Source organism: Symphalangus syndactylus, chromosome 14 (genome assembly GCF_028878055.3).
Source record: "Symphalangus syndactylus isolate Jambi chromosome 14, NHGRI_mSymSyn1-v2.1_pri, whole genome shotgun sequence".
NCBI classification, from domain to species: domain Eukaryota; kingdom Metazoa; phylum Chordata; class Mammalia; order Primates; family Hylobatidae; genus Symphalangus; species Symphalangus syndactylus.
This window is the reverse complement of record NC_072436.2, coordinates 116043080-116069291: the sequence shown is the minus strand read 5'-3', so window position 1 is coordinate 116069291 and position 26212 is coordinate 116043080. Positions and strand designations below refer to the sequence as shown.

The window sequence follows — 26212 nt, the reverse complement described above, 5'->3', positions numbered from 1 at the left end:
CACCACGGCCCAGGCGGGGTGCGAGTGGCGCAGTCGGAGCCCGCTGCGGCCCCTGAGTAAACGAGGAGGCGTCGGCGTCGGCTGAGGCGGGCGGACCGGCGAGGCGAGGCGGCGGCCCCAGGCCCCGAGGGACTCAGAGCTCGAGCAGCGGCGGCGGCGGCGGCAAGACCTCTCCCCCTCGGAGGCGGCGGGCGGAGGCGGCGGGTGAGAGGGTGAGGGAGCCAGCGAGCCGAGTGGGGGAGGGGCGGCGGCTCCGGCGCGAGGCCAAAGCGCGCGGAGAACGGCCCAGGCCGCCGAGCTCCTCCGCGCGCACGCGCGCTCTCTGTCCTTCGCTGGCGCGGACGCCCTCGCCTCCCTTCCCCCTTCCCGCCGTTCCTCTCGCGCGCGGGCTTCGACCCCCCCCGCCCCTCCCCCATGACAACGGCGCTCGCTGCCGCCTGTACTCAGGTTCGCGAGCGCCCTTGGCGAGGGGGGAGCGCGCGCGCCTCGGCTTCACTCCTCCCCCCCACACGTGCGGCCGAGGTGGCCTTCCCGCAGCTGCTGCTTTCAGCCCTTAAGTGGCGGGGAAGGGGCGGCGGCGGGGGGCCTGCTCCTGGACCCTCGCCCCGGGTTCCAGATCTCCTTTCCTCGGGCTTCTCTTCGGCGTTGGGCTGCCCGTGCCGGGGGCCTCCCAGACTGCGGGACGCCGCGCAGCCCCCTCCCCCATTCCGCAAGGCCGAAAATAGGCCCCCGGCGCTGCGGGGAGGGCCTTGCACTCCGTGGGCCGGATTTAAATGGTTTAGGACTCCTGGCTATCAGTCTTTGAGTTGTTAGTGGCGGGGAGAAACCCCAAATCTTAAAAACTGTGAAGAAAGTGAACGTGTTCCGTTTATGTTTGTAAGGTAGACCCTGCGTTCCCTTTTTACACTTTTTCACCGTCTCCCGAGAATTCGTGTTAAAACTGAGGAGGCTTTTGGAGACCTTCGTTGGGAAGAAAACGCCGGACTCAATAAGTTTTCTGGTTGGTTTCAGGCGTTATTTGGCACACAGCTCTTCTGAAGCTTGGTTTCCACTCGGCTTCAGTTAGGACGAATCTGGATCAGAATTTCCGAGTGTTGGTTGCCTTTCATCCTAAGTGCGTGGGCTTAGGGCTCTTCTAAAGCTACTATTTTCGCTTTCTGGGTTCTTTGTGTCCACTCAGCCGCGCTGGAGCGCCCCGGTGCTGAGCTGGCTGTGCTTGCTGATGTCCATTTTCTTGGACAACCCTTGTCTCCCCTTTTGGTACCGTTTCCTTTTTCGCATATTTTAATGTTGAATTTAAATATGTCTTTCTACTTCCTTGTTAGCTTACCACTCAGATAACTTCCCAACAGAAAAGGGTCTTTTTGTCTTCCTTTGTACCTTTCACTTTCTGCTTTTAGCTTGGGTACCTTTTGCATATCCACTGTCTGTGGCCCCCACTTTAAGAGTTTTATAATATCGTTTGGTTTGGTGATTTGTGTGTGGTGCTGATCTTCCTACTTTGTGTCTTAACACACCCCTTAGATGCTGTGGGGTCGTCGTCTTTTTTTGTGGGGTAGGGGTGGCTCATTCCCTAAAAGTTCTCCGAAAGATTGTGACCTAATATCCTTTGCTTAGCACCTACTGGTTTTCTTTTTTTTTTTTCTGAGACGGAGTCTAGCTCTGTTGCCAGGCTGGAGTGCAGTGGCGCGGTCTCGGCTTACTGCAACCTTTCGCCTCCCAGGTTCAAGCGATTCTCGTGCTTCAGCCTCCGGAGTTGGCTGGGATTACAGGCAATCGCCGCTGCCCAGCTAATTTTTGTATTTTTAGTAGAGACGGAGTTTCACCGTGTTGGCCAGGCTGGTGTCAATCTCCTGACCTGGTGATCCGCCCACCTCGGCCTCCCAAAGTGCTAGTATCATAGGCGTGAGCCACCGTACCCGGCCTGGTTTTCCCTTCTTGTGAGGTGGTATGGAAGTGTGGGTGAATGGTTAAGCTGAAGAATTAATTGCAGGTCAGAAACATGCTGCAGGGGAAGCAGAAATTAGGTGGGGTAGGGGAGAGGCAAAGAAGGACCTAGTTTTAAACTGTGAGGAGAATTGGTACTAGAAGATGAAAATGAGGATTGGGGTGTAGAGAAATTGATTTTTTGAGCCATAAAGTTTTTCATTTTTTCCTGAATTTCTGCTTGCCTTATCCAGGTTTAGCCTCTTCTGTCACCTTCTGCTTTCGATATGGGGTCTGCTACTGGGATTGGGTAGGGACCCATCCTTAGGCTAGGCACACACTCTGTGTGCGCGTGCATGCGCTAGTATATTTTTCCAAACATTTGTATGATGCTGCTTCATTCTGGAATTTTCTAAATGCCTCCTTCCCTTCTATCCAGTTCTTATACATCTTTAATTACTCTCTCTACTTTGCCTATTCTGTAGGGTTTTTTCTCAGTAGTTTTTCCTCATATGTGTATGTTCTAGGAAACTATCTTGGAGAGGATGAGGATGAAAGAGTGTATGTAATAGGAGAAAGGAATAGAGTATGTGTAGCCAAGGAATCTAACCAGAAAAGCTGGGACTTGAGAACTTTTCAGAATCACGTTAGGGTTGGGACAAGTTGAAAGGCTAGAACCTGGGAGGAGGCATGGGGTTAACACAGGAGAGAAGGAAGAGGCAGGGCTGGGAGATAAAAACTAGGAAATGCTATCCAGGGGATTGGTGGGGAAAGCCAACAGTTGGACATTAATGAAAGTGGGGTGTAGAGAGGGTTTCTAGATAGATTTAGGGCAAGGTATATGGAGAAGGTATGGGAACGGTTGGAACAGGCGACTGGTTTGATGTGTTTAAATAGAGCAGAGTTGAAAACAGGTAATATTTGACAGCTGGCAAGACTTGGAGGAACTGCAAATTGTGGTAGATCCTATTGAGAGGAAGGAAATTGAAGGAACAAAATATCAGGATAGTTGATAGGATCTTTAAATATTTGGAATCAAGGAAATGGCCCTTACCTGGGAGGTGAAGCATATGACGATTATTCAAGGTTTGTGTGTGTTTCTCATGTGCATGCTGGCCTTTAGTTGGGGTGTGAGGCTGCACTTTCTGAACCAACTAGTCTGCTGTTCAGATACCTAGGGGCTGTGTAGTTTATTTCGTATTTATATAGGGTGGTCTGAAATCCTTAGGTAAGTTTTTGAGAGAGTCTTTGGACATGGACTAGAGGCCGTTGGGTGCCACAGATTTATGTCTGGTATTTGTTGTGACCAGGAGGCCTTGGTTGGTTACCAGAGGTTAGGAGTTAGAGTAGTTGGTAAAGACACCACTTGTGCATTTTGGGGCCAAAGGAGAACAAAAAGGGACAGTGTGGAGAGATTTTAGAGGAACAAAATCTTTGTTTGCCTAGGGTGGAAAAAGAAGAAAATTTAGGTGCAGGGAGGGATTATTTAGAATTCCGTGCAAGGGCATTGAGAGAAAGGTTGAAGAACTGGGCTGTGATTTGGTAGAAAGAAAATTTGGAAGGACGAAGTGGTTTTCTTGGGAGACCAGGAGGATGGTGGAGCATTATACAGCAAAGACTTAGTGTGAAGATAAATGTTGAATTAGGGATGAAGGAGAGCAGGGACTTGGGTGTGGGGCGGTAAGTGGTTAGTTTGAGGCCAGGGGCCTGACCCGTGTCTCCCCGCTCCCCCTCAGGAGCGGTGGTGCCCCCCCCGGGCACGGGGCCATGTACAACGGGATCGGGCTGCCGACGCCCCGGGGCAGCGGCACCAACGGCTACGTCCAGCGCAACCTGTCCCTGGTGCGGGGCCGCCGGGGTGAGCGGCCTGACTACAAGGGAGAGGAGGAACTGCGGCGCCTGGAGGCTGCCCTGGTGAAGCGGCCTAATCCTGACATCCTGGACCACGAGCGCAAGCGGCGCGTGGAGCTGCGATGCCTCGAGCTGGAGGAGATGATGGAAGAGCAGGGGTGAGGGAGAGCTGGGGGAGAGTCAAGCACTGAATGAGTGCAGAGCTGGGGGTGTTAGATGGGATGTAGGGTGCTTAGGGTGGTTGAAAGAGGCCTGGCAAGGAGTTGTGGTAGGGGAGGAGGCAAATGAGCTCTAGAGAATTGAAAACAGTTAAGGGACAGTGCAGAGTGGGAAATGAGAAGACTTGTGTCTGGGGCATAGATGGGAGCCGGAGGGACTAAATGGAGGCACATGGGAGAAGGGAGGGGCCATTGAGGAACAAAAATGTGTTTTAAGGAAGAGATGGGAAAGCAGAGACCAGGTAGAGGAGCTAGGTAAGCTGATAGGTGTTGTCATTGGTAGAAAAGAAGAAGATAAATGGATGTAAGGATTGAGGCCTTGGAAAGTAGCATAGGCAGGAAAAGAGAAATTAGAAGAGTACTTGAAGAAGAGGGAATCATGGGCTGGGAAGGGAAATTTTGGAAAAGGAGCACATTAAGGCAGAAAACTCTTTTAGAGCAGTGGTTTTAAACTTCAATGGTGACCTTTTTATACAGTATCCCTCACTTTGGAATCCCAGGAAATAAAAGGCACGTTCTTGTTGAAGTTGGGGAGGAGCACTTGGAACCCTGCTTGCTCAATTTTTTTCTTTTGGCCCCTGAAGTGTAGCATATTTAAAATCCACTGTTCTAGAGGGAGTAGTAAGTAGAGGGAAGAAAGATGATGGGAAAAAATCAGACAGAAGAGAAGGGACTTTTGGGTGAGCGAAAAGTTCTGTGTGTGCATGGAGAGGGAGGGGCCCCTTTTGGGAATGAGGGAAATGGAAACCTGGGACTGGGGAAAGTGTCCTGTCAAGCTTAACCCTGAAGGGATTTGTTCTTCAGGTACGAGGAACAGCAAATTCAGGAAAAAGTGGCGACCTTTCGACTCATGTTGCTGGAGAAGGATGTGAACCCTGGGGGCAAGGAAGAGACCCCAGGGCAGAGGCCAGCGTGAGTGTTGTGCTCTCCCTCGATGACTCTGGACTCTACTCTGGCTGCTGGCTGCTGTTGCTGTCCTTTTCCTTACGTGGGACTTCCTCCCTGCTTTCGTCTGCCTTTCCCGTGCCTTATTTGGCTCCTGCTTATACTTGTGTTCTTAATATGGCTCTGTCCTCTATGTTTTTGCCCTTCAGACTTTTGCCCTTCTTTTCTCTAGGGTCACGGAGACTCACCAGTTGGCAGAATTGAATGAGAAGAAGAATGAAAGACTCCGTGCTGCCTTTGGCATCAGTGATTCTTACGTAGATGGCAGCTCTTTTGATCCTCAGCGTCGTGCCCGAGAAGCTAAACAACCAGCTCCTGAGCCTCCCAAACCTTACAGGTATACAAGGCCAAGAAACCACTGTCCGCTTCTTTTCTTGACTGTAAGCTCTTTGCTCTACTTTTTTCCTTTTGTGGGCTGGTTTCTTCCCAAACTCTTCAGATTTTGTTCTTCTGAAGTTGAGGTGTCCAAGAAAATTTGTCCAAGGGTTAGTTAGTCACGGTGGGTCACGCCTGTAATCCCAGCATTTTGGGAAGCTCAGGCAGGAGATCACTTGAGGCCAGGAGTTTGAGACCAGCCTGGGCGATATAGTGAGACCCCATCTCTACAAAAAGAAAAAAAGCTGGGTGGTGGCACATGCCTGTAGTCCAGGCTGCTTGAGGAGGTGGAGGCAGGAGGGTCTCTTGAGCCCAGGAGTTGGAGGTTACGGTGTGAGCTGTGATGCTGCCACTGCACCCCAGCTGAGGCAACAGGGCGAGACTCTTTTATTTTTTTATTTTTATTACTCTTTTTTTTAGACTTTGTCTTTTAAAGAAAAGAAAGGAATGTTTGTCCTACCACCTATCTCTTCTGCTTTTCATTTTTCCCCAGCCTTGTTCGGGAGTCTAGCAGTTCTCGCTCACCCACCCCAAAGCAGAAGAAGAAGAAAAAGAAGAAAGATAGAGGACGGTAAGTTAGTTGGAAAGTTACTCTGATAGCCAGAGGACTAGTCCTATGGTGTACTTTCTCTCTGGAAGTGGACAGTTCTGGCTTCCACAAAGCAGGAGATAGTTGTCAGGGAGGAGGGAGTTACCATTGAGGCCTCAGCTAGAAGAAATATCTGAGTTTTTCAGTGGGGAAGTGTTGAGTTTGCAGTTCTGCTAATTAAGATTGGCCAGCAGCATTTTGGATTCTGGATTTTTTTTCATTTTGAGGTTTGTTGACTTAAGGAGTTACTCGTACTTGTTGGAGAAGGAAGAAATAAGTCCTGGGCTTAGGTCTGGGGCATTAGTGCTATTAGGATGTTCAAGTGTTTTAGAAACCTTTTTAGGGGAGAGATTGTAAGTGGGAGGGCCAGGAAAGAAGCCAAGCAGAATGATCTTGCTTCTGAATCCATCTTTAGCAGGTCAGAGAGCAGCTCTCCTCGACGGGAGAGAAAGAAAAGCTCAAAGAAGAAGAAGCACAGGTACGAGGTGGGAATACTTGAATGATTGGAGAAGGTTTGCTGAACTCAGGCAGAGGTGTTTCTTATGTTTTTTCTTTTTATTCCAACAGGTCAGAATCTGAGTCCAAGAAGCGTAAGCATAGGTAAGAGCTCTTTAACTCATAGGGGGCGCAGTGGCATGTGGAGTGGTGATTTCTTTTTCTTGGAGTGAAGCTCAATTCCTTGATCTTTCTTGGGTCAACACTCTTTCCATTTCACTTTTGGTTTTATTTCCTTTTTTAAAGAAGTTGCTTTTAACAACCTTTCCTTATTTCCCAGGTCTCCCACTCCAAAGAGCAAACGTAAATCTAAGGACAAAAAGCGAAAGCGGTGAGTGAATTTGTGGGGAATTTGCTTAGGAAGTAAGTGAACGCCACCTTAGTGGGAGGGGGTTGATTAAGTTATGTCCCTGACTGGGAGAGGGTTGGGGGATAGGTGAGGAGAATCCAGGGCAGGTACAGCAGTACCCTGAGCTGTGGCGGTGGTCTTCCTTCAGGTCTCGAAGTACAACGCCAGCCCCCAAGAGCCGCCGGGCCCACCGTTCAACTTCTGCTGACTCTGCTTCCTCCTCCGATACTTCCCGCAGTCGGTAAGGGGTAGTCCAGGAGGAAGGGAGGGAGAGGGAATGATGGGTTAATTAATTTAATATTTATTGAGCGCCCACGGTGTGCTAGGCGCTGCACAGACCATTCGGAAGACACGGTCCCTGCCCTCTAGGAGCTGACAGGCTAAAGCAACAGGATGGACAGACATATACATTTCCCCTTCTCTTTTTTTTTGTTTTTGTTTTTGTTTATTTGTTATTTTTGTTTCGTTCTGATGTATATGGACTGCCAGAATAGGGGGGGTGGTGGTTTGTTCGTGGTGTCTGGGGGAGGAAGGAATCCTTACCCTGGCTTCCTTAATCGGGGAAGGCTTCCTGAAGGAGGTGGGCTCAGAGGTGAGTTGTGAATGCAGCGGGTAGGGAGTGGGTTGGGTGAATGGTTTGGGGGAGGTGAGTAAAGGGGTAGAGGGAGAACACTCTTTGGGATTGTGTTGGGAAGAGAAGAACCAAAGCGGACTGTACTTGCATCTCAGTGAACGATTTGAGTTGTGCGACTAAGAAGGCTTTTTGGAAGAGGGTTGTACAGTTAGGAAAGGTGGGTGGGAGTTGGGGAGGGGGTTTTCTGTTCTCCCTTTGAGCTGATTTCCTTCCTCTCCCGCGTCCTCAATTAACTCCTGCAGGTCTCGAAGTGCTGCAGCTAAAACTCATACAACTGACTTGACTGGGCGAAGTCCTTCCCCTGCTTCAGGGCGACGAGGGGAGGGAGATGCGCCTTTCAGTGAACCGGGTACCGGCACACAACGGCCTAGTAGCCCGGAGCCTGCTACAAAACAGCCTAGCAGCCCTTATGAAGACAAAGATAAAGACAAGAAGGAGGTATGTTCCTGAGTTGGTGATGGTCATTGGATTGCAAATGTGTAGATTTAGGGTAGATGTGATGTGAAAGGGAGAGGTAATAACTTACTAAAATAAATTCAGTTTTTTTTTCCGCATTCCTCTCCCAGTTCTCTTACTGCAACTGCAGAACTTTTAGTATTGTTACTAGACTGAATTGTGAACCCTTTAGAATCAAATCTCACTGGATATTAGGTTTTATATTGTGTCTTGTTTATACGTAGATAGAACTGGAACAAAAGTTGTATTTTACCTGGGTACTCCATATGATGCCTCTAGTTTCTTCTCTTTTTTCATTAAATGCTGGTCATGTCTCACCAAAACTTTTTAATCCATTGGGTTGCCAGCAGTAGTTTGAATGAAACACTGAAATAGTCTTCTGTTGTAATTTTAAGCATTAATCATTTCCTCTTGCTTCAGTGATTACAGTGTGAATTCTTGGCCTCTATCATCAATTTTCCATGTCATCCAGGGTTAGCTTTCCAAATTACAAGTTGGTTGACCTCAGAAACTTAACTACTTCCGTATTGCTTTTGAAATATATTTAAGGCTTTTAATAATCTGGTCTTTTTCTCATTTCCTGTGCTCTACCCATCCTGGCCTGCTTTTTTACTCTTCACACAAATCATGTTTTCACATCTTTATTCATGCTGTTTCTTTTCCTTTAATAGAGTTATTCTTCAAAGGTGAAGTTGCCATTCGCTTTAGGAAACTGCTTATTTTTCCATTTAAAGATAGTTTTTTTCCGTTCTTAAGACATTTTGTAGTGGTATTTGTTAAATGTAGTGCATTAGTTATTTGCATTTTGTGTTTCTTTCAGTTTTAAGATTCTGACTATCCATATCTTCATATGTTTTCACTGCTTTATATGATTCCTTGTTATTGAATGAAAGTGATCGCTTGTGGTCAGAGGGTGTGTAAAAGAAAAGTTATCATTGGAAAGGGTGTTGGGATCTTAGGGGTGATGTGAAGTTTTGGCGTTTATGAATCCCTATCCCTACTCTCTCTTCCACTCTTAGAAATCTGCAACTCGACCTAGCCCCTCTCCGGAAAGGAGCAGCACAGGCCCAGAACCACCTGCTCCCACTCCGCTCCTTGCTGAGCGACATGGCGGCTCCCCACAACCCCATGCAACAACCCCCTTAAGCCAGGAGCCAGTGAACCCCCCATCTGAGGCCTCTCCAACTCGGGGCCGTTCACCACCTAAGTCTCCCGAGAAACTTCCCCAATCTTCTTCCTCAGAGAGCAGCCCACCATCCCCTCAACCTACCAAAGTTTCTCGGCATGCCAGCTCTTCCCCAGAAAGTCCTAAACCAGCTCCAGCTCCGGGGTCCCACCGAGAGATTTCTTCTTCTCCCACATCCAAGAATCGCTCACATGGCCGAGCAAAACGGGATAAATCGCACTCTCATACCCCCTCCCGTAGGGTGGGGAGGTCCCGTAGCCCTGCCACCACTAAGAGAGGGCGATCTCGGTCTCGAACCCCTACCAAGAGAGGTCATTCTCGATCCCGATCTCCCCAGTGGCGTAGGTCCAGGTCTGCACAGAGGTGGGGAAGATCTAGAAGCCCCCAGCGACGTGGCCGCTCTAGGTCTCCTCAGCGACCAGGCTGGTCTAGGAGCAGAAATACCCAGAGAAGAGGCAGGTCTAGGTCAGCAAGGCGAGGGAGGTCCCACTCTAGATCCCCAGCCACTAGGGGCAGATCTCGTTCTAGATCACCAGCCCGTCGGGGCAGGTCCCGCTCTAGAACACCTGCCAGGCGGAGATCACGATCCAGAACACCCGCCAGGCGTAGGTCTCGGTCTAGAACACCAGCCCGGAGAGGCAGGTCTCGGTCTAGAACACCTGCTAGGCGCAGATCTAGGACCCGATCACCAGCACGACGCAGGTCTCGTAGTAGATCACCAGCCAGGAGAAGTGGCAGGTCACGCTCTAGAACCCCAGCCAGACGTGGCCGCTCGCGCTCCAGAACCCCAGCCAGACGTGGCCGCTCACGCTCTAGAACCCCAGCTAGACGCAGTGGTCGCTCACGCTCCAGAACACCAGCCAGGAGAGGGAGGTCTCGGTCTAGGACACCAAGACGAGGAAGATCCCGCAGTAGAAGCTTAGTTAGACGTGGAAGATCTCACTCTAGAACACCTCAAAGAAGAGGCAGATCTGGCTCATCTTCAGAGCGGAAGAACAAATCCAGAACATCTCAGAGAAGAAGCAGGTCCAATTCAAGCCCAGAAGTGAAGAAGTCTCGCGTTTCTTCAAGGCGGAGCAGGTCTCTCTCTTCACCACGGTCCAAAGCAAAATCTCGCTTGTCTTTGAGGCGCAGCCTTTCAGGGTCTTCCCCATGCCCTAAACAAAAGTCACAGACACCACCCAGGCGCAGTCGCTCTGGATCCTCCCAACCTAAAGCTAAATCTAGAACGCCACCCAGACGTAGTCGCTCCAGTTCTTCACCACCACCTAAACAGAAATCTAAAACGCCATCAAGACAAAGTCATTCCAGTTCATCTCCTCATCCTAAAGTGAAATCTGGAACACCACCGAGGCAAGAGTCTATAAGAAGTCCCCAGGCCAATGAGCAATCTGTAACGCCACAGAGACGGAGCTGTTTTGAATCATCACCTGACCCTGAGTTGAAATCTAGGACCCCTTCTAGACATAGCTGCGCAGGGTCCTCTCCTCCTAGAGTGAAATCTAGCACACCTCCCAGACAGAGCCCATCTAGGTCATCATCTCCACAACCCAAAGTGAAGGCGATAATGTCACCAAGACAAAGAAGCCATTCTGGCTCCTCTTCTCCAAGTCCTAGTAGGGTGACATCGAGAACAACACGGCAAAGCAGATCAGTGTCTCCCTGCTCCAATGTAGAATCCAGATTGTTGCCAAGATACAGTCATTCTGGGTCCTCCTCACCAGATACCAAAGTGAAACCTGAAACACCGCCAAGACAAAGTCACTCAGGGTCTGTTTCACCATACCCCAAAGTAAAGGCCCAAACTCCACCAGGGCCAAGTCTTTCTGGATCAAAGTCACCATGTCCCCAAGAGAAGTCTAAAGACTCACTAGTTCAAAGTTGCCCTGGATCCTTCTCTCTGTGTGCAGGAGTAAAATCTAGCACACCACCAGGGGAGAGCTATTTTGGCCTCTCATCTCTGCAACTGAAAGGACAATCTCAGACTTCACCAGACCACAGATCTGATACTTCAAGTCCAGAAGTGACACAGAGTCACTCAGAATCCCCATCTCTGCGGAGCAAATCTCAAACATCACCTAAGGGAGGTCGGTCCAGGTCTTCATCTCCAATCACTGAGCTGGCATCCAGATCTCCAGTAAGACAAGATAGAGTTGAGTTGTCAGCGAGTCCTATGTTGAAATCTGTAATGTCTCCTGAGCAGAGCAGGTTCCAGTCTGACTCTTCTTCTTCACATCCTACAGTGGACTCGAATTCTCTCTTGGGGCAGAGTAGATCAGAGACTTCTGAATCAAAAGAGAAAATGGCCTTACCCCCTCAGGAGGATGCTACTGCATCGCCTCCTAGACAGAAAGACAAATTTAGTCCCTTTCCAGTACAGGATAAGCCTGAGTCTTCACTGGTATTCAAAGACACACCTAGAACCCCGCCAAGGGAAAGAAGTGGTGCTGGGTCATCTCCAGAAACAAAAGAGCAAAATAGTGCATTGCCTACGTCAAGCCAAGATGAAGAGTTAATGGAGGTGGTAGAGAAGTCCGAAGAACCCGCAAGCCAAATCCTGTCTCATTTGTCTTCAGAACTTAAAGAAATGTCCGCAGGTAACTTTGAGTCATCTCCTGAAGTAGAAGAAAGGCCTGCTGTGTCTTTGACTCTTGATCAGAGCCAGTCACAGGCTTCTTTGGAAGCAGTAGAAGTCCCTTCAATGGCCTCATCTTGGGGTGGGCCACATTTTTCTCCAGAACATAAAGAACTGTCTAACTCCCCACTCAGGGAGAACAGCTTTGGATCACCTTTAGAATTTAGAAACTCAGGCCCACTTGGTACAGAAATGAATACTGGATTTTCTTCTGACGTTAAAGAAGATTTGAATGGACCTTTTCTTAATCAGCTGGAAACAGATCCATCTCTAGACATGAAAGAACAATCGACGAGATCCTCTAGACGCAGCAGTTCTGAGTTATCCCCAGATGCAGTGGAAAAGGCAGGGATGTCTTCAAATCAGAGCGTCTCTTCACCTGTGCTTGATGCTGTACCCAGAACACCCTCGAGAGAAAGAAGTAGTTCTGCATCTTCTCCTGAAATGAAAGATGGTTTACCCAGAACTCCATCGAGGAGAAGCAGGTCTGGGTCTTCTCCAGGACTTAGAGATGGGTCTGGGACTCCCTCGAGGCACAGCCTGTCTGGGTCCTCTCCTGGAATGAAAGATATACCTAGAACACCATCTAGAGGGAGAAGTGAATGTGATTCTTCCCCAGAACCGAAAGCTTTGCCTCAGACTCCTAGGCCGAGGAGTCGTTCTCCATCATCCCCAGAGCTCAACAACAAGTGTCTTACCCCCCAGAGAGAAAGAAGCGGGTCAGAATCATCAGTTGATCAGAAAACTGTGGCTCGGACTCCCCTGGGGCAGAGAAGTCGTTCGGGATCTTCTCAAGAACTTGATGTGAAACCCAGTGCATCCCCTCAGGAAAGAAGTGAGTCAGACTCTTCTCCAGATTCTAAAGCCAAGACACGAACCCCACTTCGGCAAAGGAGTCGCTCTGGATCATCTCCAGAGGTTGACAGCAAATCTCGACCATCCCCTCGGCGCAGTAGGTCTGGTTCCTCCCCTGAAGTGAAAGATAAGCCAAGAGCAGCACCCAGGGCACAGAGTGGTTCTGATTCCTCTCCTGAACCTAAAGCTCCAGCCCCTCGGGCCCTTCCCAGACGGAGCAGATCAGGTTCATCAAGCAAAGGCAGAGGCCCTTCTCCTGAAGGAAGCAGCAGTACTGAGTCCTCTCCTGAACATCCGCCCAAATCCAGAACTGCTCGCAGAGGTTCCAGGTCATCACCAGAGCCCAAGACCAAGTCTCGTACACCACCTCGACGTCGCAGCTCTCGGTCATCTCCTGAGCTAACAAGGAAGGCCAGACTCTCCCGTAGAAGCCGCTCTGCCTCATCCTCACCAGAAACTCGCTCTAGAACTCCCCCAAGGCACCGGAGAAGTCCCTCAGTGTCTTCCCCGGAGCCAGCCGAAAAGTCAAGGTCTTCACGCCGACGGCGCTCAGCTTCATCTCCACGCACTAAGACAACCTCAAGGAGAGGCCGCTCTCCTTCGCCAAAGCCTCGTGGACTCCAGAGGTCCCGTTCCCGCTCAAGGAGAGAGAAAACAAGAACAACCCGACGTCGAGATAGGTCTGGATCTTCTCAGTCAACCTCTCGGCGAAGACAGCGGAGCCGGTCAAGGTCGCGGGTTACTCGGCGGCGGAGGGGAGGCTCTGGTTATCACTCAAGGTCCCCTGCCCGGCAGGAAAGTTCCCGGACCTCCTCTCGACGCCGAAGAGGCCGCTCTCGGACACCCCCAACCAGTCGGAAGCGTTCTCGCTCACGCACGTCACCAGCCCCGTGGAAACGCTCTAGATCTCGAGCCTCTCCAGCCACTCACCGGCGATCCAGGTCCAGAACCCCCCTGATAAGCCGACGTAGGTCCAGGTCTCGAACGTCACCAGTCAGCCGGAGACGGTCAAGGTCCAGGACTTCAGTGACTCGACGAAGATCCCGGTCAAGAGCATCCCCAGTGAGCAGAAGGCGGTCCAGATCCAGAACACCACCAGTAACCCGCCGTCGTTCAAGGTCCAGAACGCCAACAACACGCCGCCGCTCCCGTTCTAGAACTCCACCAGTGACTCGCAGAAGGTCCAGATCTAGGACTCCACCAGTAACCAGGAGGCGATCTCGAAGCAGAACTTCACCTATCACTCGCAGAAGATCAAGATCCAGAACATCTCCGGTCACCCGAAGGAGATCTCGATCTCGCACATCTCCAGTAACTCGAAGAAGGTCCCGCTCTCGAACCTCACCAGTGACACGCCGCCGCTCTAGGTCCCGGACACCTCCAGCTATTCGGCGCCGCTCTAGATCTCGAACGCCACTTTTGCCACGCAAACGTTCTCGGAGTCGCTCACCACTTGCTATCCGCCGCCGCTCCAGATCCCGTACTCCACGAACAGCTCGGGGTAAACGGTCCTTAACAAGATCTCCTCCAGCCATCCGCAGGCGCTCTGCATCTGGAAGTAGTTCTGATCGTTCACGATCTGCTACTCCTCCAGCAACAAGAAATCATTCTGGTTCACGGACACCTCCAGTAGCACTCAACAGCTCCAGAATGAGCTGCTTCAGTCGTCCTAGCATGTCCCCAACACCTCTTGACCGCTGCAGATCACCTGGAATGCTTGAACCCCTTGGCAGCTCTAGAACACCCATGTCTGTCCTGCAGCAAGCCGGTGGCTCCATGATGGATGGTCCAGGTCCCCGAATACCTGACCACCAGAGAACATCTGTGCCAGAAAATCATGCTCAGTCCAGGATTGCACTTGCCCTGACGGCCATCAGTCTCGGCACCGCTCGGCCTCCTCCGTCCATGTCTGCTGCTGGCCTTGCTGCAAGAATGTCCCAGGTTCCAGCCCCGGTGCCTCTCATGAGTCTCAGAACCGCCCCAGCAGCCAGCCTTGCCAGCAGGATTCCTGCAGCCTCTGCGGCAGCCATGAACCTAGCCAGCGCCAGGACACCTGCCATCCCAACAGCAGTGAACCTGGCTGACTCTCGAACGCCAGCTGCAGCAGCGGCCATGAACTTGGCCAGCCCCAGAACAGCAGTGGCACCTTCGGCTGTGAACCTGGCTGACCCTCGCACTCCCACAGCCCCAGCTGTGAACCTAGCAGGGGCCAGAACCCCAGCTGCCTTGGCAGCTCTGAGTCTCACAGGCTCTGGCACACCACCAACTGCTGCAAACTATCCCTCCAGCTCCAGAACACCACAGGCTCCAGCCTCTGCAAACCTGGTGGGTCCTCGGTCTGCACATGCCACAGCTCCTGTGAATATTGCCGGCTCCAGAACCGCTGCAGCCTTGGCCCCCGCGAGCCTCACCAGTGCTAGGATGGCTCCGGCATTGTCTGGTGCAAACCTCACCAGCCCCAGGGTGCCCCTTTCTGCCTACGAGCGTGTCAGTGGCAGAACCTCACCGCCGCTCCTTGACCGAGCTAGATCCAGAACACCACCGTCTGCCCCAAGCCAGTCTAGGATGACCTCTGAACGGGCTCCCTCCCCTTCCTCTAGAATGGGCCAGGCTCCTTCACAGTCTCTTCTCCCTCCAGCACAGGATCAGCCGAGGTCTCCTGTGCCTTCTGCTTTTTCAGACCAGTCCCGTTGTTTGATTGCCCAGACCACCCCTGTAGCAGGGTCTCAGTCCCTTTCCTCTGGGGCAGTGGCAACGACCACGTCCTCTGCTGGTGACCACAATGGCATGCTCTCTGTCCCTGCCCCTGGGGTGCCCCACTCTGATGTGGGGGAGCCACCTGCCTCCACTGGGGCCCAGCAGCCTTCTGCATTAGCCGCCCTGCAGCCAGCAAAGGAGCGGCGGAGTTCCTCGTCGTCGTCGTCGTCCTCTAGCTCGTCCTCTTCATCATCGTCGTCATCATCGTCATCGTCCTCCTCTGGCTCCAGTTCTAGTGACTCAGAGGGCTCTAGCCTTCCTGTGCAACCTGAGGTGGCACTGAAGAGGTGAGGGAGCTTGACTTTTAGAAATCTTCAGTGGGGAGGGGGAGGTATTGGGGATAGGTTGGGGAGCGGGGAGGGAGAAACCATGTCACAGGTGCTTGGCTCTTGGAGGAGGTATGGGGACCTTGACCCTCAAGCTGGGGGTAGGAGAGAATGCTGGGGCAGGGGGCGGGGGGAGGAGGAATGGGACGATAAAAGTCTCCGAAGGTTCATTCTCTAGAGGATAATGATGAGTTTTCCGTCTCTACAGAGGACAGAACTAGAGGAAATGGACTTAATTTTACAGCAGGAGGGATGGCAGTTAGACCTCAAGAGGAACTCCCTGGGCTGGAAGGATCTTCAGAGGTCATCCCATCCCTCTCCCTGCCTCCAGGCAGGACGGCCCCTTCCCCAGCCAACCTGCACTCACAGGGGCCTCCCCAAGCTGCGGCTCTCCGAGGAAGGAGACTACCCAGCTTCAGCTTCCACACCTGAGCCCAGAGGCCTTATTCCTCCATCAGGGACATTCTTGAGGTTTAACCTTGATCCCTTATGCTGCGGGCCCCAGCCTGTTGCTTCTGTTAGCAGAGGTTGGGTCAGCTCGCACCACTGCTCTCCAGAGAATTGCTGGCTCACATGGCTGGGAGAGCTCCCAGCGCCTTTCTCAGGCACCCCTCCCCCCACTGCCGTTCCTCCAGGCCAAGGAAGGTAGGGTTGGGGCTGGGGCAGCTTGTCTCCTTGTGACACTCTTCTCCTCCCACAGGGTCCCCAGCCCCACCCCAGCCCCAAAGGAGGCTGTTCGAGAGGGACGTCCTCCGGAGCCAACCCCAGCCAAACGGAAGAGGCGCTCTAGCAGTTCCAGTTCCAGCTCCTCCTCTTCATCTTCCTCCTCCTCCTCCTCCTCCTCCTCTTCCTCCTCCTCTTCGTCTTCTTCCTCTTCCTCCTCATCTTCCTCCTCCTCCTCGTCTTCCTCCCCTTCCCCTGCTAAGCCTGGCCCTCAGGCCTTGCCCAAACCTGCAAGCCCCAAGAAGCCACCCCCTGGCGAGCGGAGGTGAGTGCTGCCTTGCCTGAGATGGAAGGAGGGTGGGGGAGTGACTTGTCCAGAGAAGGGGCCCTGGGGTGTGAGCTCCCCGCTGGGTGTCTCACGTGGCCTTGGGCATCTGGTTGTAGGGGATGAGGCACTTGCTCTCCTCTCCCCATGCTCGTTGCACCCTGTTCTGGCAAAGGGCTGCGCCATCCACAGTGGTGCTCAGGCCAGGACCAGGGAGTCCTTGGTTTCTTCCTCTCCCTCCCTCAACACATAGCCTGTTCCCAGGGTTCTAGCTTTGTCTCCCTGTTGCTACTGCCAGGGCTCTGGTCTGGCCACCATCATCATCTCCCGACTCTGTCCACAGCCTCCTCCCTGTCTCCCCGTCTCCACGCCATTCTCTTCCACATGTAGCCAGAGGGACCTTTCTAAAACGCACATCTGGCTACTTCCCTCCACTCCACAAATCCTTCGGGACGCCCTGTGGCCTGCAGGACAAAGCCCCACCTCTGCGGGAGTGGCGTGTGAGGCTCTTCACCAACGGGCCTTGCCCGCCCTGTGTTCTCCTCCTGCCCGCCCCCACACATGCCCTGTGCTCCAGCCACACCCAGCGCCTTGCAGTCTAAGGAGAGCCCATGCCTTTGGACATGCTGTTCCTTCTGCCTGGAATTTCCTTGTCCGCCTGGTGAACTCCTCGTTCTGCAAGACTCCGCTCAAAACAGCACCTTCGAGAAGACTGCCCTGCCCCTTCCCTGCCCTGCCCCATGTCCCCCTCCCTTGGGTCCCCAGAGCCACGCACATCCAGCCCTGCTTCCCACACATGGGGCCGTGCGTGCCTTTCTTCACCACTGAGCTCCTTCAAGGGCAGGGACTGTCTTTTATCTTTGCATCCCCCGCTGCACCCTGTGCCTGCCCACTGGGCACTCGGTGGATGGTGTGCGGGCGGATGGGTGAGTGAGCGGACAAAGGTGGGTCTGAGGCTGGCCCTGTGTGGTGTGAGGTTTGGTGGTCAGGACCTGGGCGGGTGGTCCTGAGTGCTGGCCGGTGTGCTTGAAAGGGTGTGGTGCTATTGGGTCCTACTGTGTTCCCAGGTCCCGAAGCCCCCGGAAGCCAATAGACTCCCTTAGGGACTCTCGGTCCCTCAGCTACTCGCCTGTGGAGCGTCGCCGTCCCTCGCCCCAGCCCTCGCCACGGGACCAGCAGAGGTAAGGCCAACTGCAGGTGTCAGCACCCAACCCTGTCTGGCTGCCACTGCTTTCTACAAAGAAGAAAGCTTTGTGGCTCTGTAGTGCCTGAGGTGGTGCCACCCTGTGGCCTGATGTCTGTCCTGTGTTGCAGCAGCAGCAGTGAGCGGGGTTCCCGGAGAGGCCAGCGTGGGGACAGCCGCTCCCCCAGCCACAAGCGCAGGAGGGAGACACCTAGCCCTCGGCCCATGAGACACCGCTCCTCCAGGTGCGTGTCCTGGAAGGCTGAGGCCCCCTTCCAGGAGCCAGTTGTGGTGGTGGGTGGTGGCCCCATTTTGGGAATGGACCAGAAACTGGCCTTGAGGGCTGGGGTGGGAACTGCCTGTTGACCCATATCTTCTGTTGCAGGTCTCCATAAATTGTCTTTGGGGGATTCCACCACACCCAGTGCTCTGGAGCCACAGGGAGTGTCCCTTCTTCCCCAGCAGAGCCATGGGAGGGTCCTTGTCTGCTCTCCTTTGAACCTTGGCAGCCCTTGGATGGAGGGCTCCCTTTCCCTCCCCTTTTTTTTTTCTTTGTTCCTGTGAAATGTTAATCTCCGTGAGTTCTTCCTGGTTCATGTGTTCTGGGGGGTTTGGGGTGGGAGGGAATGCAGATTGGAGTTGGGGGGAGGGGAGGATACAGTTCAGGACACCCCAGCCTGGAGTCAGGGCCAGGGAGGCATGGCCCCACGTGTATCCAAAAGTTCCCAGGGGTGATTGTGATGGTGGTTGGGACTGGAGGTTGTGTAAGGTGTTCTTGGAAGGAAGGGGCAGGATTTGGAATTAGTTGGTCCCTACTGTCCCCCATGAGGTTGTGTACCCCTCCCCCCAACTTTTCACGTTTCTTAAAGGCATTTTGGTTTTTTAAAATCTGTACAGCAAGAGCGACTTTTTCTGTCAAATAAAAATGAGAAATGCAGGAACTGGGTCTGTAGACTGTTTATTAAAGGTGTGGTAAGGGGGCAGCCACTTCCCTCCCTGATTACAGCCCCCAGTGTGGGTGGACCTGTGTGGGTCCACCTTGGGGTTCCCTCATTGAACATGCTGTCAAACCAGGACACTGGCTCCAGCTTTTGTTTCTGCTCTTGGCCATCGTCCTCAGGACAAGAGACCCATAGGAGTGGACATGTAGGCTGTGGGGGTGGGGGACACTTACTTAGAAGGAAAAAGGCCTAAAACTGGAATCTCTTGTCCCTGAGGCTGGCTCGGGTCTTTGTGTCCCTCCCAGTCCTCCCCTCCCACTGGAGTGGTTGATGTGGCTGGCTAGCTGCTAACAATGGCTTGGGTCTCAGGGCAACCCAGGTCCCCATGGTGCCTTTAAGCAGCAGGCTCGGCCAAGTTCTCAGCCAGGGTCCCAGGGTCTGGGAGGCAGGACAGCACAGGAACTGCCAAGCACAAGCCCCAAAAGGAGCCCACAGGGAGTGGGACCCATCCCAGGGAGGGGCGGGAAAAAGAGGCAGCAACCAGGCAGACTCCCAAATCTCTTTTATTGGGGGAAATGGGCCTCTTGGGGGTCCTCACTGCACGGCTTGTTCATTGGCACTGCTTCCCGAGTCCTGGGGCTTCATCACATCGGGCAGCTCGGGTGGGCTGGAAAACGGCTCGATGCACAGGGCCTCAAAGGTGTCATCTGTGGGGGAAGGAGCAGAGCTGGAGGGGGGTATCCCAACTCTTGCCCCAGCTGGGGCCTTGGTGTTCACGTGTGATCATCTGCAGCTTTGGGGATCTCCATGCAAACGCTCGTCCACACGGCTGGTCTCCACAGCGCTGACCTCCCTGTTCCAGCTACCCCCGTGGGCCCAACCTGAAGGTCCCCAGCCCTTCCCACTGACCATGCTGGGGCCCCTTTCCTCATCTTCCACATCCACTAGTGAGTCTGAGGGCTGAACATCTGCAGCCAGCATCACCCTTCACCCAGAATATATCTCCTTGTTCCCTTCACACACTTTGGGAGGCCGAGATGGGCAGATCACGAGGTCAGGAGATCAAGACCATCCTGGCTAGCACAGTGAAACCCGGTCTCTACTGAAAATACAAAAAAAAAAAAAAAAAGCCTGACATGGTGGCGGGTGCCTATAGTCCCAGCTTCTTGGGAGGCTGAGGCAGGAGAATGACGTGAACCCGGGAAGCGGGGCTTGCAGTAGCTGAAATCGCGCCACTGCACTCCAACCTGGGCAACACAGCGAGACTCCATCTCAAAAAAAAAAAAAAATCAAACTAGACTATTCCTCCCCTGCTTAAAACCATCCAGTGGCTTCCCATCATGCCCTGAATACCATCAAGTCCTTGCCGTCTGTCTCTCCCTCTGCCTCCCATGCTCTCAGGCTCTGGCTCTCTATGTTCTGTAAGTTCTTTCCTAACTCAGACCTTCGCACTTGCTGGTCCCAGCACTCGGAATGGCTGGCTGCTTCTGGACTTTCAGGGTCCAACTCAGGTCACCTCCTCAGATGAACCTCCAGTCCACCCACCCCCAAAAGTCAAGACATCCTGACAGTCCGGGCATAGGGGCACTTAGCACTGGACAAACTGCCCTTTTGACTGGCTCCAGGAAGGCAAACGCCTTCCCTGTCTTGTTCCTACTGTCACCCCAACACATAGCAAACAAACCCACAGCTTTTCTCCTGTGCTTTCTTCCAGCTAGGAGACCCATCTCTGCTTGGCTCAGGGTTCTCAACTCGTCAGGCATCCCAAGGAAATCTGGAATGCCTGATGACAGTTGTGGCGGTCACAACTGGGGAGGTGGGGTGCTCCAGCGATATCTAGTGGGTAGAGGCCTGGGATACAGCTCCACATGCTATGGTGCACAAGGCAACCCACACAGCAATCCAGCCCAATGTGCCCACTGTGCCGAGGTTCAGAAACTGATGCAGCTCAATCTAATGCATCTTCCAAGCTACAAACCTGTGACAATTCGTGCCTTCACTACCTCCCTCATTCTTTCGTGATGAGCCCGGACAATGCCCTTTAACATTTGATTTGAAACACTGTCGGCCGGGCGCGGTGGCTCACGCTTGTAATCCCAGCACTTTGGGAGGCCGAGGCGGGCGGATCACGAGGTCAGGAGATCGAGACCACGGTGAAACCCCGTCTCTACTAAAAATACAAAAAATTAGCCGGGGGTGGTGGCGGGCGCCTGTAGTCCCAGCTACTCGGAGAGGCTGAGGCAGGAGAATGGCGTGAACCCGGGAGGCGGAGCTTGCAGTGAGCCGAGATTGCGCCACTGCACTCCAGCCTGGGCGACAGAGCGAGACTCCGTCTCAAAAAAAAAAAAAAAAAGAAACACTGTCATCTTATCTCGTAAGCTTGGGGGAGGGGAGAGGTGGAGGGTGGAGCACCCATTCAAGGCCTGGGAACAACATGATGACAGGTTGAGCTGCACCCAGAAGTGTGTTTCTGCAAGCAGTCCATGGGGAAGCAAAGAGCTGACAGCCCATGCTGTGCCCCCAATCAAAACAGCCATCACCTGCAAGAGGGATGATGTGACCTGGGCTCCAGAGTCACCACCACATTCCATGCCTTATTAGGGGTTGTGGGAGAAAAACAAGTCACCTTCCTTAGCCTTGATTTTCTCATCTGCAAAATGGGTCTATCAGTATCTTCCAAGTCACAGCAAACCTCTAGGGGTACCACTGTTGAAATTAGAGAAAGGGACACTTCTGGGGGAATGCAGCTCAGCTTCGGTTCAGGAAGCAGACCAGATATGCTCTTGGCACTCACTTGCTCTCTTCAGACAGGCACCCCTGGGCCAGGCGCCGAGGCTCAGGCCTGTAATCCCAGCACTTTGGGAGGCTGGGATGGACGGATCACCTGAGGTCAGGAGTTTGAGACCAGCCTGACTAACACAGTGAAATCCCGTCTCTACTAAAAATACAAAGATTAGCTGGGCGTCGTGGCACGTGCCTGTAATTCCAGCTACTCAGGCCACTGAGGCAGGAGAATCGCTTGAACCCGGGAGGCGGCAGCTGCAGTGAGCTGAGATGGCGCCACTGCACTCCAGCCTAGGCAACAGAGTGAGACTCTGTCTCAGAAACAACAACAAAAAAAATGCACCCATGTACAGGGCACAACCTGTATGTCTGTGCCAGCCCTGCACCTGACTCTTAACATCACCATCTCGGCAGAAAGAGCCCACAGAAAGGCTCTGAAGCTTCCCATCTGTTGGGCACTGGCAGCATGCCAGACCTGGGGTGCATGAGGACTCACACCACCTTGCTGTGAAGCCAGTCTCATCACACCCCTTTAAGGAGAAGGGGCCAGGACGGGCAGGAGGGCAAGGTAGCTGGCCAGAGGATATAGCTGCTGAGACTGAGGCCTAGCCTGAACTTATGGAACAGAAAGGTGGAGCTAGGACTGTACTCTTCCTCTTCAGCCTTTGCTATGTTCCCTTACAGACAGAAAAATAATAAATCCTTATAACTTTATCCAAGTTTTCTCAGCCATCCACACAGCTGCTGGGTCCACAGCTGTGAAAACACAGCTCTATAACCTCTCTTCAAGTTCCCAGAGACAAAATAGTTTAAACCTCCCCTCCCTTTCTCTTGGGTGGAAGAAGATATCTTGGCGAGTAGTAAACCACTCCCTAATCCCCAGGTTTCTAAAGCTTGGGCAGGGGTGGGGTATGGCTGATGGAAGCACAGGCTCTGGATCCGAAACCTAGATGTGGCAGTCCCAGCAGGTGACCTAACCTCCCCATGCTCACTTTACTGAACCTGAAAACTGGCAAAATCCAAATCTCAGCCACACAGAGATGCAAAGGGATTCGGTGATACACAGCATAGAGCCTGGCATGATGTCTGACTCCAGCAAGGGCCCGGCAGCCAGCATCCTAATCGTGGCTCCCTACGTGACTGCCGGTAAACCTGTGTCCTCATCTGCAGAACACGGATGATGGTATGTGGACCTCCCAGGGCTACTGAGAGGATGAGACAGGGCAGTGGAAGCCACACATAGAGTAACATGCAGAGCACAGAGCCAGGCACTCAGCCTCCTGTAAATGTGAGCTGGCTTCGGGAAATAAGCTTTGGTTGCTGTAAGCATCTCATCTGGTTGCTTCTTTAAAAAAAAAAAAAAAGAAAGAGGAAACAAACACATTCTGAAAGGATCTTGCCAGCCCTTTAGGCACGAGGAAGACACTGCCCTGGAGGCTTCAACTCCAGGCTCCCTGATGACCCTCTTTGGAACAGTGTTCCCAACCTGCTTGGCTACCACCCAGCCCAGTGGGTGGTGGGCCTCTCACCTGCCCGGAAGGCCAGCCCCACTGTGGCTGGGGCCTGTGGCCGTGCTGTTTGACTGGTGAAGCCACACTCGCCCAGTGTCTTGCCATCATCCAAGAGTTGGTCATCCTGAGGAGAGAAGCAGGATCTTGGGAGACGCCCCATGTGGGGCAAGTCCCAAGACCTCTGACCAGCAACTACACGGGAAGTCAGAGGAGGGAAGAAAGAGTTCCCTCAGTGTGGCCCAGGACCACCACGCTGCTTGTCAAATACACAGATTCCTGGGTTATATCCAAGAACTTCTAAATCAAAACCTCCCAGGGTGGGGCTTTAGAATCTGGTTTTATCCAAATTCTCCAGGCAAATCTAATTTGAGGAGCCACTGAACTAATCTGGAGATAGGCAGACCTGGGTTTCAATCCCAGCTCTGTCACCCTGGACTAGGCATTTGAACATTTTTTTATTTTAGAGACAGGGTCTCACTATGTTGCTCAGGCGTGCAGTGGCACAGACCCAACATAAGCGCTATCATAGCCCCCTCCAGCTTGGAACTCCTGGGCTCAAGCAATTCTCCTGCCTCAGCCTTCAGAGTAGCTGGCACTACAGGACCACGCCACCACGGCTGACTGGTAGTTGAGCCTTTTGATGCAAAGTTTCCTCATCTGTAAACTAGGAATTACTAGAATTCTCAATTCGCAGGGCCACCAGAGGGTTTCAATGAGCTAGGAAGAAACATAAAGCACTAAGTAGACATGTGGCACACGGGACAGGACATGCACAGGCACGGTCATTTAATATTCGCTAAGTCCCAGTAGTTATCAGTGAGGAAAGGCCTTTAGAGACCATGGGAGCTGAGGCTCTGAGCCTGGAGCTAAAAGTCAGTTTCCCAGTTTCGAGCTCTAGAATCTGATCAATGCACTTAGGCGACAACCTCACAAGGTTGGGAGATGTAAATCAGAGGCTGATGCATCTGATTCCCCAATGCAGACCCCAAACCCCAAGCCATTCTGCCTGAATAATCTCAGTTCGCTTGCAAGGGGAAAGGGGGGCTTCTAGAACATCAGCAGGAGGTCGGGAGGTAATAACAAACGGTTGCTTGGTGAAGAACGAGTGGGACCTGACTTTCTTTGCATTAACTGAGTCCCCCACCCTCCACCCCAAGGAGTGTCCGGGGGGACAGCGTGATTCCGATGGGCCTGCGAAGAAGGGTGGGGATTAGGGGTCGTGGTTCGAACCCTGGCGCTGCCAATGACCTTCGGCTGGTTAAGCAACCAAGCCGAACCTCAATTTCGCCAACTGCACGGCGCGGGCGATACCGTTGCAGGGGTTGGATGCCACGGTGCCCTCGGCGCCCGGGGCCCGGCACGAGGTCTAAACATCGCCCCCGGACCGGAGATCCCCGCGGGGAGCGCAGCTCGCGCTTCACCCGCACAACGGATGTCCCAGTCCCGCGGCTCGAGAGCCCGCAGGCGTCGCCGGCCGCCACTGTTTACATCGCGGACAGCGTAGGCGTCAGCCCCGTGCCCGGCGCTGGGTACCCGCTCCCCTCGGCCCGCCCGCGGGACCCACCTTGTACAGCCGCTGCTCGTCAGGAGGCCGCTTGAGGATGCCCTCGACGATGCGCTTCAGTTCGAACACCGTGCTGGACTCCTTGGCGTCCGTGAAGATGGTGGTCTTGTGGCGCCGGATCATGAGGAACACGTCCTGGGGGCGGCGGGCCGGCGTGAGCACGAAGCCCGGGCCCCCCGCGCGGCCCAGCCGCCCCCCGCCGCCCCCGGCCCGGCCCGGCCGCCCCTCCCCCACGCCCGCTCACCATCGCGGCGGCTGCCTCTCCCCTCGACGCGCCGGCGCAGCCGCGCTCCGCCCCGTTCCCGGCAGCCCGCGCGTGGTCCAGCATGCCCCGCGCCGCCCCGCCTCCCCCGGCGCAGCCCCGCCCCGTGCCGCCCTGCAGCTGCCGCCATTTTAAGTGATCTGGAAGCGGGAGGTACCGAGGGGCGTGCGGCCGCCATCTCGACGCTGGGGATGGCCGTTGGAGGCGGTGACGCCGTCTCGGGAGTGGCAGAGGGGAGGTTCCCGTGTTGGTGCGGTCCGGCGGGCTCCAAGCTCGGGCACAGGGAGCTCGGGTCCGCCTTGTCGCGGGGTAGTCGTGGCCGCCATCTTGGGCAGGCTCCGCATTTGGGGCCTTCTGGCCGCCGTGCTGGGGACAGTCACCCCCGCTCCCAGCCCCGGGCTGGATGCGAGGACTGTCGCGGCGCAGAGGGGCTTATGACCTGTGAGGATCCCTGGGGGCTGCTGTTGGGCTTAGGGATGACGCGGGCGAACTCCTTGGGCTAGAAGAGGAGGCACGGGAGCGGTTGGCGACCGCTCTCCGCAGGAGGAGGGAAGGGGCATCTCCTTGCCCCAGGAGCCCTGAGCGCCTGTCCGCCTTCCCGCTTGGCTGCGTTTCGGCTCTGAAAAGGCCTAGAGACTTGATTCTCCTGGCTGGCCGCTCTTTCCACCAAGGCCCTTTTTCCTGAATGCCGGACACTATCCTGCATTGCCCCATGTTGCATTTACACGAGAGCGAGGGCCCCCCCACTTGACCACTCCCCTGCAGAGAGAACCCCCAGGCTGGGTCGTGCTGGGCGGGTGTCGGAGGCGGCGTTCGAGAGATGAGCCAGAGGATGGCCCTGGACGCCAAACCGCCCTGCAGTCATCCGAGCTGCGCTTTGAGGGCTGTTGAGAGTGGGTGGAACGTGGAGGTGCCATTGCTGCCTCGGCATCTAGAGTGGCTAAGGAGCAGCCCTGGGCTCCGCTGCTGACTGCGGCCATGGGCCGTTAACCTCATCAAAGCCCAGTTTCCTCCTGTTCTAGATGGGAGAGGAACAGTTTTTGAACTGTGTAGAACCTCGGCAAGTCTTAGCGCTGCATTTGTGTTTTCTAAGCTATAATTCTAGTTATTGCTACTTTTGACTTGTGGCATCTGGCTCCTCCCTGGGGAGTCCTCCAAAGTCCCTTCCCTCGTGTGACTTCCTTCGCTGCAGCCCCTACCCCTGCTCCCAGGGTCCTCAGCACCCCAGCCCCTGCAGAACCTGTCTCTTCTCCATGACTTGAGTCATGAGGCATTGGACACGTAATTGCTGGAAAGAGCTCTTGGCCAGGCTAAAATTTCTTTCTCAGTCTCAGTGTCTGGCTGGGTGCGGTGGCTGACGCCTGTAATCGCAGCACTTTGGG

The 26212-nt window shown here is 53.8% G+C and overlaps 2 protein-coding genes across 9 annotated transcripts; one reads left to right on the top strand and one right to left on the bottom strand.

Moving 5' to 3' along the window:
• Nucleotides 1-54: 54 nt before the first annotated feature.
• SRRM2 (serine/arginine repetitive matrix 2) lies at nucleotides 55-18709 on the top strand. Of its 7 annotated transcripts, none has more exons than XM_055240547.2 (14): nucleotides 3694-3935; nucleotides 4800-4907; nucleotides 5113-5277; nucleotides 5809-5886; nucleotides 6320-6382; nucleotides 6472-6504; nucleotides 6680-6730; nucleotides 6897-6989; nucleotides 7625-7820; nucleotides 8858-15558; nucleotides 16298-16585; nucleotides 17653-17766; nucleotides 17903-18013; nucleotides 18154-18709. In XM_055240547.2, exons 1-14 carry the CDS (start codon nucleotides 3694-3696, stop codon nucleotides 18161-18163), a joined length of 8253 nt encoding a protein of 2750 aa, XP_055096522.1. In that variant the 3' UTR covers nucleotides 18164-18709. The 7 variants fall into 7 exon arrangements, 6 of the variants coding, with proteins under 6 accessions (XP_055096524.1, XP_055096522.1, XP_055096521.1 ...); XM_055240546.2 differs by having other exon boundaries at nucleotides 17900-18013; XM_055240549.2 differs by lacking the exons at nucleotides 3694-3935; nucleotides 17903-18013; nucleotides 18154-18709 and adding an exon at nucleotides 55-204 and having other exon boundaries at nucleotides 16929-17766.
• Nucleotide 18710: 1 nt separating this feature from the next.
• On the bottom strand, nucleotides 18711-24920 carry ELOB (elongin B). 2 transcript variants are annotated; one of them, XM_055240561.2, is made up of 5 exons: nucleotides 24813-24920; nucleotides 24569-24703; nucleotides 23023-23128; nucleotides 19308-19416; nucleotides 18711-18919 (listed from the first exon to the last, which is right to left on the bottom strand). In XM_055240561.2, exons 1-5 carry the CDS (start codon nucleotides 24894-24896, stop codon nucleotides 18769-18771), a joined length of 585 nt encoding a protein of 194 aa, XP_055096536.1. In that variant the 5' UTR covers nucleotides 24897-24920; the 3' UTR covers nucleotides 18711-18768. The 2 variants fall into 2 exon arrangements, with proteins under 2 accessions (XP_055096536.1, XP_063474450.1); XM_063618380.1 differs by lacking the exon at nucleotides 18711-18919 and having other exon boundaries at nucleotides 19255-19416; nucleotides 24813-24919.
• Between the last annotated feature and the right edge of the window lie 1292 nt (nucleotides 24921-26212).